Source organism: Musca domestica, unplaced genomic scaffold, assembly GCF_030504385.1.
Source record: "Musca domestica strain aabys unplaced genomic scaffold, Musca_domestica.polishedcontigs.V.1.1 14, whole genome shotgun sequence".
Taxonomy (NCBI): Eukaryota; Metazoa; Arthropoda; class Insecta; order Diptera; family Muscidae; genus Musca; species Musca domestica.
Genome location: NW_026712192.1, coordinates 666,190 through 679,139, shown reverse-complemented (window position 1 = coordinate 679,139; position 12,950 = coordinate 666,190). Strand labels below are relative to the sequence as shown.

Here is a 12,950-nt window from a genome sequence, read left to right as displayed (position 1 = left end):
ATTCTTTAAAGAATCCACGATTTGTCCTTAAAAATATTCTTAAAAAATCCATGATCATTGGTCCTAAAAAAATATTCTTCAAATAAATCCTTAAAAAAAAACTTAAAAAAAATCCACTGTTATCAGACCTCGAAAAAATATTCTTTAAAAAAATCCACGACTCTCAGTCCATTAAAAAATTCTTTTAAAAAATAACCATTATTAGTCCTTCAAAAAATATTCTTTTAATAAAACCACAATTATTGATCCACTGATCCTTGAAAAAATGTTGTTCAAAAAATCCACGATTATTGATCCTTGAGGCCTTTAAATATTTAAAAAAAATACTATATTCCTTATCCTTGAAAAATATTCTTTAAAAAATCTTTAATTACATATTCTTGAAAAAATATTAATATATATTATTTAAAAATATTATAAATATTAAAAAATCCAGTGTTTTTGGTCCTAGAAAAAATATTTTCTAAATAATTAACAATTATTGGTCCTTGAAAAAATATTTATAAAATTCACGATTATTTGTCCTTGAAAATATATTGTTTAAAAATCCACGATTATAAATCCTTAAAAAAAATTTCGTTAAAAATAATCCACCATTACTTGTCCTTGAAAATATATTCTTTAAAAAATCCACTAACATTAGTCCTTGAACAATTAGTCATTAAAAAGTCCACGATTATTAGTCCTTGAAATATATTCTTTAAAAAATCCAGGATAATTGATCGTTGAAAAAAATATAGTTTAAAAAAATCCAAAGATATTGGTCCTTGAGAAAATATTTGCGACTATTGATCATTGAAGGAATATTCTTTAAAAACCAAGATTATAGGTCTTTAAAAAATATTCTTTAAAAATATCCACAATTTTCCGTCCATAAAAAAATTTTTAAAAAATCACGATTATTAGTCCTTGAAAAAACATTCTTTTAATAAATCCACGATTATTGATTCTTGAGATGCTTAAATATTTTTTTTAAAATCCTGAATTACTTATCCTTGAAACATATTCTTTAGAAAATCCTCAATAACGTATCCTTGAAAAATATGTATAAAAAATCAACGATTATTGGTCCTTGAAAAATATTTTCTGAAAAATCCACGATTATTTATACTTGAGGTTCTTAAATATTTTTTAAAAAATTCTGAATTACTTATCCTTGAAAAATATTCTTTAGATAATCCTCAACTATGTACCCTTAAGGTCCTTAAATATTTAAAACAAAAAAATTTAAAAAATCCTGAATTATTTATCCTTGAAAAATATTCTTTAGAATATCCTCAATAACATATCCTTGTAAAAATATTCTTTAAAAGATCTACGATTATTTATTTGGCCCTTGGAAAAAATATTCTTTAAAAGATCCACGATTATTTATTTGGCCCTTGGAAAAAATATTCTTTGAAATATCCACGATTATTGATCTTAGATGTCCTTAAATATTTTTTTTTTAAAAAATCCTGAATTACTTATCATTGAAAAATATTCTTTAGAAAATCCTCAATTACGTGTCCCTGAAAAAATATTCTTTAAAAAATCCACGATTATTTATTTGGCCCTAGGAAAAATATTCTTTGAAAAATCCACGATTATTGATCTTAGAGGTCCTTAAATATTTTTTTAAAAAATTTCTGAATTACTTATCCTTGAAAATTATTCTTTAGAAAATCCTCAATTACGTGTCTTTGAAAAAATATTCTTAAAAATTCACGATTATTGGTCATTGAAAAAAATATTTTTTAAAGAATACACGATTATTCGTCCTTGAAAAAAACTCTTTAAAGAATCCACAATTGTTGATCCTTAAAAAAATATTCTTTAAAAATATCCAAGGTTATCAGTTATTGGAAAAAAATAGTCCTTGAAAATATATTCTTTTAATAAATCCACGGTTATTGATCCTTGAAACTATATTATTTAAAAAATTCACGATTATTGATATTTTTAAAAAATTTTGTTCAAAAATTCCATGATTATTGCTCCTTGAGGTTCTTAAATATTTTTTGAAAAATTCTCAATTACTTATCATTGAAAAATATTCTTTAGAAAATCCTCAATTACGTATCCTTGAGAAAATGTTCTTTAAAAAACCTACGATTATTGGTCCAGGAAAAAATATTTTTTTAAAGAATACACGATTATTAGTCCTTGAAAAAAACTCTTTAAATTCTTTAAAAACCCATGATTATTTATTTGTCCCTTGAAAAATATATTCTTTGAAAAATCCACGATTATTAATCGTAGAGGTCCTTAAATATTTTTTAAAAAAATTCGAATTACTTACCATTGAAAAATATTCTTTAGAAAATCCTCAACTACGTATCCTTGAAAAAAATATTCTTTAAAAAATTCACGATTATTGATCCTTGAGAAAATGTTGTTGCAAAAATCGGCGAATATTGATCCTTGAAGTCCTTTAATATATTTTTTTCAAAACTCCAGAAATACTTATCCTTGAAAAACATTCTTTAAAAATCGACGATTTTTAATCCTTGAAAAAATATTCTTTAAAAAATCAACGATTATCAGTCCTTGAAAAGTTTGACGTAGATCGCCAAAATTTAGCAGAGCAATTTGTATTGTGTCTAGGATGGTTGGTAATGAAAATGAGATATATCGGTCCACGTTTCGGGATAGTCCCCATATAATGGTACCACCCGATATTCGGTATTTTGATGATTTTTGCCACATTTTTTTCCACGGATTTGTCTGTAATTTGGTATTTGTAGGTTATAATGGGTCATAGTTTGTGTGGCGAGTCATTGTATGTATAGGTCAACGCTTTGGTATAGCCCCCATGCAACGATACATTCCCATATTCGGTATTTTGATTTGCCACATTTTTGCACTGAGTTGTCTGAAAATTGGTATTTGTTGGACATAATGGGTCCTAGTTTGTGTGGCGAAACATTGTATGTATAGGTCCACGTTTTGGTATAGTCCCCATATAACGATACCTCCCGATATTCGGTATTTTGATGATTTGTGTCACATTTTTTAAGGATTTATCTAAAAATTGGTATTTGTAGGTCATATTGGGTTCTAGCTCCGGTGGCGAAACATTGCATGTATAGCCCCATATAGCCGTATTTCCCGATATTTGGTATTTTGATGATGTTTGGCACATTTTCCCATGAATATGTCTAAAAATTTGTATTTGAGGGTCATAATGAGCTCTACTATTTCCTTTACCCTAAGGTGGAGGGTATTAAAAGTTTGGCCCGGTCGAACTTAATTTTTTTTTATTTGTTCTATCCAATATTGTCGAAGACACTATATTCCTAAAATGCACGGATTCCAAGGAATCTTAATCCGAAAATGTCCAAAAGTGTGGAAGAGGAGGGGCCTTCGCTTCTTTATTTTGGTTACTTTTCGATGTAAATTTATGTACGTGTCTCCTGTTTTTAGCCTTGCTTTCATAATCTGCCGGATTTTCCCCATAATTACTTCTTTGTTTTGCACAGTGTAAAAATATATATAAAATAGTGTTTTTTTTTTTTTCAGGCAACCCTAATATCCAAAGCTTTACCTTAATGATGTATTTTTTTTATTAAAACTAACAGTTTTTCAATTAATAATGTATTTTATGACCCCTCCCCTCTTGCAATGGGTAAATGAGGTAGCGCCAACCATATACGAGCACAAAAAATTTAAAATTTTTATTAACATAAAATTAAAAACCAGGCGCCTCTCATGGTCTTTATCACGGGAAATGTAGAGGTGGAAAACAAGTCTGAACATCTCACAACAACAACATCGAACAAGATGTCTAACATTTTTCCAAACAATTAAATATGCAAAACTCAATACGAATACTCCACATATTTCATGTTTATGCTAAACAAATGATGGAAAACCACTCACGGAACTTGTAACCGGGTAAACAATTTCCCAAGGGAATGAGGATGAAAAAAACTTCAAACTCACCTGTACAGCACAATTGAGAAAGCAATTGTTTTGTCCTGGTCCATTAAGCAGTCCCTTGGAGGATGGTTCAATTGTGGGTGATGTCAGAATATTGGGAGCTCGAAGTAGCTCAATGAGGCGTGTGCGCTCATTTACGTTTTGCACTGTTCCCGTGGTTGGAAAGTGGTGTCTGAGTGGAGTTTGTTGTTGCGGCCCATAGCCATGGGGCATAGTTGAGGGATGGGGTGGTCCGGTCTGTGGACCACCAGTTTGGCGATATATGTTTGTCGGTGACATTGGTGAAGCCATGTTCTATTATAATTTCCGACTCGAGATATTGATGATGATTAGCAAAGGGGGGAATCTCTATGACGAACGCATCTGAAAAGGTAAAGAAAAGATAAAATGATTAAAAAAATTATAAAAATTGGAAAAAACTGGAAATTCAAAAATATATTTATTTGTTGAAATATAAAAAAATGAAAATAAAAAAAATATATATATACTTTAGGAGAGCTATAAAAATATTTATTGAAAATTTAAACAAAAAAATTGAAAAAAAAAAATATTTTAAAATTTAATTTTTTGAAAAATATATTTTTCAGTTTCAGACTGTTGTCATTCTTAAGCCACTCATTTGACAGCTTTTAAATTCATTTCAGAAAGATATCAAAAATGTTTTTCGGATATAAAAAAAAATATTTGAATTTTTTGTATATTTTTTTGTTTTTAAAATAAAATTTTTTTATTTTTATTTTAAATATTTATTTATTTATTTATTTATTTATTTTTTTTTTTTTTTGAAAATTACAAAAAATATTTTTTTATTGAAAATAATGAAAATGTCTTCAATTTCTTGATGTCCACTAAAGAGTCTCTCGTTTTAGCAAATACAATTATCATTCGAAAACCATTCACTTGCTCGCCTTTATGAAAGGAAGTCATTAATTATTTGACCCAAAACGGTTGACACATTTCATGATTCAACAGCAACAGCACCAGCACCAGCAGATGCCACATGTGGCATCTGTCTTTGGCATAATAAAACAATTATAACAAAAAACCAACTAAAAAAAACAAGAAACGTACGATGAAGAAACATAACTGGCATTTTGCAATTTTCTATAAAAATAATTACAAAAGCAGCAAAAAAACAAACTTGTTTCATTCATTTCAAATTCTGTTTTTTATTTTTCTTTTCTTGTCCACAGATCAGGTGTATTTCAGCTTCATTTGTCTCATTCCGCAGCAGCATTCACTGCAGTAATTCCCGGCATTCATTCAGTATTGAATCATTCATTGAAAAAAATAATAATCGGAGAAACACTTGTGCCAATCGCTGATCGATCGCATTGATGTTAGATGTGTTTTTTTTACCTCTCTCTCTTTCTCTTGCCTCAGTTGTCGTTTAAGATTCTTCAAACGGTCTCCAATTGATTATAGTTTGATGTGCCTCTTAAAAAAAAACAATCACACTTGTCAATTGAATGATAAACGTTTTTCTTATTTCGCAATAAACCAGATTAGCAACAAGTTTCAGATCTGTTATTTTTCAACCATTCATAAATATTCGATTCGAAGAAATTTCAGTACTGATCGGATCACAGCTATAATTGTTTGTTTATCAAGAATATTTATTCCAACGGACCACTTTTTAAGTATTGAAAAGTGTGGAATTTTTAAGAATTTTTCAAGTACCAACAGACCAATAATCGTTGATTTTTTAAAGAATATTTTTTCAAGGACCAATGTTCCTAGATTTTTTAAAAAAATATTTTTCAAAGACCAATAATCCTGGATTTTAAAAAATATATATATTTTTTAAGGATCAATAATCGTGGATTTTTTAAAAAAATATTTTTTAAGGATCAATAATCGTGGATTTCTTAAAGAATATTTTTTCAGGGACCAAAATTCGCAACTTTTTTAAAGAATATTTTTTCAAGGACCAATAATCATAGATTTGTTAAAGAAAATTTTTTCGAGGACCAATAATCATGGAATTTTTTCATGATAAGCGATTGAGGATTTTTTAAAGAATATATTTTCAAGGGCCAATAATCGTGGATTTATTTAAAGAATATTTTTTCTAGGAACGTGAATTTTTTAAAGAATGTTTTTTAAAGGATTTTTTTAAATAATATTTTTTCAAGGACCAATAATGGATTTTTTAAAGAATATTTTTTCAAGGACCAAAAGTTGCAGATTTTTTAAAGAATATTTTTTCAAGAATATTTTTTCAAGAAAAAATATATTTTTAAGGACCAATAATCCTGGATTTTTTAAATAATATTTTTTCAAGGACCAATTATCGTGGATATTTTAAAGAATATTGTTTTAAGGACCAATAATCGTGGATTTTTTTAAGAATATTATTTTTCAAGGACCAATAAACATAGATTTTTTAAAGAATATTTTTTCAAGGGCCTCAGTGCCCACGAATTGCGGATTTTTTAAAGAATTATTTTTTCAAGGACCAATAATTGCTAATTTTTTAAAGAATATTTTTTCAAGAAATAATAATCATGGATTTTTTAAAGAATAGTTTTTCGAGGACCAATAATCATGGATTTTTTAAAGATTTTTTTTTTCAAGGATAAGTGATTGAGGATTTTTTAAAGAATATTTTTTCAAAGTCCAATAATCGCGGATTTTTTAAAGAATGAATTTTTCAAGGACCAACTGACTGACATTGTGAATTAAAATAAAATATGATTCCAAGACCAATCGCTAATCGTGGATCTTTTTAAGGAATATTTTTTCAAGGAACAACTGAAAAATAACAAGACACGTGTATCGGCGTTTTGAATGTCCAAAAGTAACCTAAATGCAGGGGACAAGTTCACCCTTTTTCACAATTTTTATACCCTACTCCACATAGTGGTAAGGGTATTATGCCTTTGTGGATATGTTTATAACATGGAGAAGGAAGCAAGACAGACCCATAGTTACATTTGAGGATCTTCATAGAATCACATTTTGAGTCCGTCTGTCCATCCGTCCGACCATGTATTCGTGTGAACAAAATGCAGGTCCCATTTATTATCCGATTGAGACGAAATTTTGCAAACAACATTTCAAGGTCAAGGTCGAACCCTATTGAAGTTGGTGATAATCGAAACAGATTTAGATATAGATCCCATATATTTTCCACCGATTTCGGGTTAATTGTGCACCAAATGGCCAATATATGTCGAAAAGTCCAGAATTTTGGCACATCCAACCGAATTCAGTCTAGAAGCAAGTATATACATTTTAGAGAAAATCAGTTGAGATATAGTTATAGCTCCCATATGTAAGTTGCATCCGATGTGGCCTTTAAGTCCCCCAAGAATGATGTTTGGTATCATATATCAGATACAGCCCAGAAATACCTCTGCTAAGTTGTATCAAGATGGGTTCAGATTTGGATATAACTCCCATATATATCTTCAACCGATTTCGAGTTAATTGTGCACCAAATGCCCAATATCTGCACTCCCTTCAAGAGTTATCGTGTGCACCAGTCAGCCAGACGCAAGGACATACCGACATCGCTAGATCGACTCCAAATGTCCTGAAATGGATTTGGTCCAAAGAGATCTAAGGTCTAAAACTATGAGGCACGATTTGGAGGTTTCAGTCATATGGCTGAGGGTATAAATATTCTTCGACGATTTGCTGAAATACTTTGTCCAGCATCAGAAAAATAATTTTTAGGTTTATACCAAACAATCGGAGAGTACATTCTTTGGTTACCAAATAAATTACATATATTCAGGATAAGCAAAAGGTTCTAAGTCAATTTAATGATGTCCATCTGTCTTTTCAAATCAAGATAGAGGCACCATATTTTTTGGAATTTTGAAGGCTTCGAGCTCAGGTTTTGGATTCAGTGTGTGTTTGACATATTCAATATAAATATAGCCCCATATAATGCTTTTTGATGATTCTATATTATTGAGGATACCCGATTTAGCCGTAAATTAAGATTTCACCAAAAATCAAAATTTCGCCAAGCTGAAATTATTGTCGTTTTTACTATTCAAATGCATGAATGATAAAATTAGTGTCAATGCATTTCAGAATGCAAATTCCTTGAGTTTCAAACTGCATTTGAGCAACTGGAATGGCCAGCTGAACAACTTCTGACAAACTGACAAGCATAACAAAAATATGCCACCCAAGTTCTGTTGAAGAAAATTTCTTTTGTTTCTGTACTCAGAGACTTGCATACAAATCACGTTTTATATTATAAACTATTTAAATTTTTGTATAATTTATTATTATTAATAAATTTTACAACAACGACAACAATTTACAATTACTGGAAGAGTGGAAAATCCATCATTACTATGCTGGCAAATTCATAATAGCTGCTTTTAGTCGTCAGTCATTCATTCATTCATTCATTCGTTTACTTCGAAGGTATGGCTTTATCTCTATCCCTTTCTCTCTCTCTTTCGATTTTGTGCTATGGAAAACTTGCTGCAAAATTTCATAATTCTTCGGTGCTGGAATATTTTATGCTCCACAGAAGGAAGCCTAAAAAAATTATGTCACGTTTACAAAAAGCTTGGCAAATAAACAAAAGCAATCAAATCACGTTATGGTCTAAGGCGCCAGCCACTGTGCACCAAGGTGTGAACATAATGATAGGGGTGAAAGATATAATGATGGTAAGTGTATAATTTTCCCGCCTGAAGCATAGCGAAATTTAACGCCATCAATTGTAAGAAATTTGTGTAAATAATTTTCTTAATTTAAAAATGATGTAATTGAGATGTTTTTTTTTAATATCTGCAATATTCCGAAGGGGCTCCTGATATTAACAAGACTTTACAAAAGTTAACATTTTTTTAATATGACTAACAATATAAAAATCAGAGCCATTTTCCGAATTGAGTCTACCAGAAATATTTTTTCAATAATTTCATTGCTGTTGTTTTTTTTTTTTTTTTTTTGTTCAAATTCCAAACTACTACTTCATTTACAACAAAATAATATATGTAATTACGTTATAAAAAAAATAATTGCTACAAATGTATGCAAATTAAATGCAGTTATGTGACAACATCTATGAGCACTCAAATGATTAATCACTGGCATAGCAGATTATTCAGATTACAACTCACACACTCGGAATAACAACATCAATCTAGTGAAATACGTTATGACGTTTCCCTATGAAATTCTTACGTTATCTCAGTCTCTCATTGAGCTAACATTGGCAAGACAATTTAAGTCTATCTAAGTATGTTTTTCGGAGATTTTTTCCTAATTTTAATGCCGAATCAAAATTTCCATATAAATAAGTATCATGTCTGGCTATTAAGTTTACAAAATTAAATAATTGAATAAAAAAATATTTTAAAGAAGGAAAGACAAAATTGGAGCGAAAATTGGGCATTACAATTTTAGATTCGGTCCAACAGTTCGTATTTGACCTTTTATACCCTCCACATACATAGTATGGGGAATATATTAAGTTTGTCATTCCGTTTGTAACTCATCGAAATATACTAAATCAGCGTAAAATTCTAAGTCGGTTTGACCGTGCCCTTTCGTCCGTTTGATATAATCATGCTAGAGTTCAAACGACATTTGAGAGGAAGCTTAATATTTGCGGGAACAACTCTAGTTTAGTAAAAACTCTTCTACTTTTTCGAATTTTTTTCCAGAGGTAGGTTTTTTACCCTAATTCTCTGATTTTATTTTTCTTTAGAGACGGACCCGGGACGCAGATTTTTTGACCCGAAAGTCCGGGTTCAAGACCCGGAACCACTTACTTGCTATAGACAAACTTAAGATAAAACCTATTCAACAAGTGGTCACATGATGAGTTCGATATTTATAAACGGTTCCGGTTTGAACACCGATTTTTTATAAAACCCCAAAAAAGTCGAAAAATAGTCCATTATGGGGGTCAAAAAAATGTATGCCAAATTATAGCTGATACTCCTACCTTTCCTAAATTTGTGCAATTTTTGTTAATAACTATATCGGAGATATTCTCTTCTGGGTATAAACACGAACTACAGTTTTTCTAAATTTAACAATTGTTGTAAATAGGTCCACCTTTACTTATAGCCCCAAGGTAAAGGTACTTCCCACAATGAGTCCATGTGATTATATTGAACAATTTCTATATAAGTCCAAGATTTTAAACTTTTTATCTTAACCCTACCCACCAGCAGAGACCCTAATATCAAAGTTTTTAATTTCCAGATCATCAACCATTTAAACAAAACCAAATTGTACCGAATTTAGTATCATTTAGTACAGTTGTTACCCAAACGCCTCCTTACACCAACCCTATTTTCAAGAATTGATTCTCATACCGAATTTAAAAATTTTTCCACTATCCCTTCACATAATTCCAAATGGTACGAAATTTAGTACTTTTGGTGCACGTAATGTTAGAATTTTAAAAATCCCTTTAGTTTGTCACTCCTACACAATCTCAAAGCCTCTCACGCCAGACTTCCGATTTCCAGTTCTATTCCTTTTCCGAATACCAACGTTAGCACTATTTAGAACTTTTCGTACTTTTTACTACATATTTCCAAATCCACCGCCATTTACGAACCAAACCGCATAAAAGGTAATCCTAATGCCGAATTTTAGACTTCCATCTCATTCCCTTACCCAAATACAAAATTTGGTACGATTTAGTACTTTTTACTACGTATTTCCAAAACCACTTTCAAATGTCAAGCCTACACACTAAAAATCATCCCGTTCCTCTGTCTGTTGAAATCACGATAGAGTCCACATTATTTATTTTGGGGCTTTGAAATTTGGCACAAAGGTTTATATTATATGCAGGTTGATTGGTGTTGAAAATGAACAGCTATATGGGTCCACGTTTAGTTATATGCCCCATATAACGGTATAGTTATGTGCACCTATGTTCGGTATTTTGAAGCTTTCTGCCACAATTTAAAACTAAATAAGCTGAAACTTGACAATTGGGGTACTCCGTAGGTCTGTCCTCTCCCTGCAGAAAATATTCGCTACAGGGTCCACTAATTTGTATAGCCCCCACAAACTACCGATTTTCGGTATTTTGAAAGTTTCTGTCACAATGCCCAACGAGTCTCATCGAAATAATGGTTTTAGACCCTCGGTCCCTTTGGAACAATTACTTTTCAGGGCATTTGATCATTCGACAATTTTCAAACTTGGCACATACCTATATTTCTATCATCACAAAATCAGGTGTCAAGATGGAATATGCCAGATCAATCCTTTTCGTACTTCACCCACAATGGGTCATAATATTGAATCTCTCATAAAATGCGAAATAAGCATCTAATGCCCTTGAAATTTCACACATCCCAATATTTTTACTAGCACAAGAACTGGTATGAAGATGATAGATATCGGCCCATCCCTTCTGGTACCTCCCCCACAATCTGCAATAATTATATCTCTCATAATTTGCGAAACAAATCAGCGATACTTTTAAAACTTGGTAAGCGGAGATCTAACTATTCGCTCAACCCAATTTTTTTCTGTATTAGGTGAAGTGGGGTACTTCTGTCCACCATATATCTGGTACCTCACGCAGATTTCAACATTTTCTAAAAATTTTTTCATAGTTCATGTGAAAGTGAATGAAGTAAGCGGAATAGTTCCTTTTCATTTTATTTTGATAAACATAGTGGTGGAGGGTATGAAAAATTGGCCCCGGTCGGACTTAAAGCCCTTTAGACTTGTTTTAAAATATTTTCTTCCAATTGTTTTTAGTAAAGCCTGTTAACCACTGGACATTATGTGTGGTTTGTGCCTTTGCTAATTAAATTTTCTAAATGGACCTGAATTTGGGAGTCGATTTTATAATCATATTAGAAATTAGGATTGCTATTAATCAAAAAAAAAAAACAAGTAAAAAATATTATGTTCGGCCGGACCAAACTTTTAAAACCCTCTACTTTAGGGTAAAGGAAACATTAGAGCCCATTATGACCCACATATTCCAACTTTTAGACATATTCATAGGAAAATGTATCAAAAATCATCAAAATACCGAATATCGGGAGATACGGCTATATGGAGCTATACAAAAAAGTGGACCTATACATACAGTGTTTCCCCAAAAAAGCTACAACCCATTAAGACCAACAAATACCAATTTCTACACAAATCCGCGAAGAAATGTGTCAAAAACCATTAAAATGCCGAATATCGGGAGGTACCGTTACATGGAGCTATATAAAATCGTGGACCTATGCATGCAATGTTTCACCAAAGGAGCTAGAACCTATTATGACCTACAAATGCCAATTTCCAGAGAAATCCGTGAAAAAATGTGGCAAAAATCATCAAAATACCGAATATCCGGAAGTACCGTTATATGGGGACTATACCAAAACGTGGACCTATAATTACAGTGATTCGCCACACGAACACGACCTACAACTGCCAATTTTCAGAGAAATTCGTGAAAAAATGTGTCAATAACCATCAAAATACCGAATATCGGGAGGTACCGTTATATGGGAGCTATACCAAATCGTGGACCAATACATGCAATGTTTCGCCACCGGAGCTGGAACCCATTATGACCAACAAATACCAATTTTTAGACAAATCCGTGAAAAAATTGGCAAAAATAATCAAAATACCGAATATCGGGAGGTACCGTTATATGGGGACTATACCAAAACGTGGACCGATATATCTCATTTTCAATACTAACTATCCTATACACAATACAAATTGCTCTGCTAAATAATGTGGGCTGTATAGTGATTTCAACAGACAGACGGTCAGACGGACATCGTTAAATCGACTTAGAATTTTATGCAGATTATATATATATAATGGGTCTACGACGAATATTTAAGGATGTTACAAACGGAATGACAAAGTTAATATACCCAAGTTAATATTTCCAAGATGGAGGGTATAAAAATATCTTCCATGCTTACATTTCCTCATGGTGGAGGGAGGGTTTCTTCCCGTCCAAACTTCGTCTTCTGTATTTATTTTTAATTTTTTTGGATCTTAACAAGTGTTTATTTCCGATCAACGAAAAATTGATGTTAAATAAATATTTCAAA

General features: G+C 31.1%; 1 protein-coding gene across 2 annotated transcripts in view; it reads right to left on the bottom strand.

Moving 5' to 3' along the window:
• The window catches only part of LOC101888198 (uncharacterized), a 303,808-nt gene that overhangs the window by 250,680 nt on the left and 40,178 nt on the right, over positions 1-12,950 (bottom strand). For both annotated transcript variants that reach the window (XM_059119075.1, XM_059119076.1), the window contains exon 2: positions 3,925-4,284. In XM_059119075.1, the coding sequence (XP_058975058.1) occupies positions 3,925-4,212 (288 nt within the window). In that variant the 5' untranslated portion in view covers positions 4,213-4,284. The remainder of the gene's footprint in view (positions 1-3,924; positions 4,285-12,950) is intronic.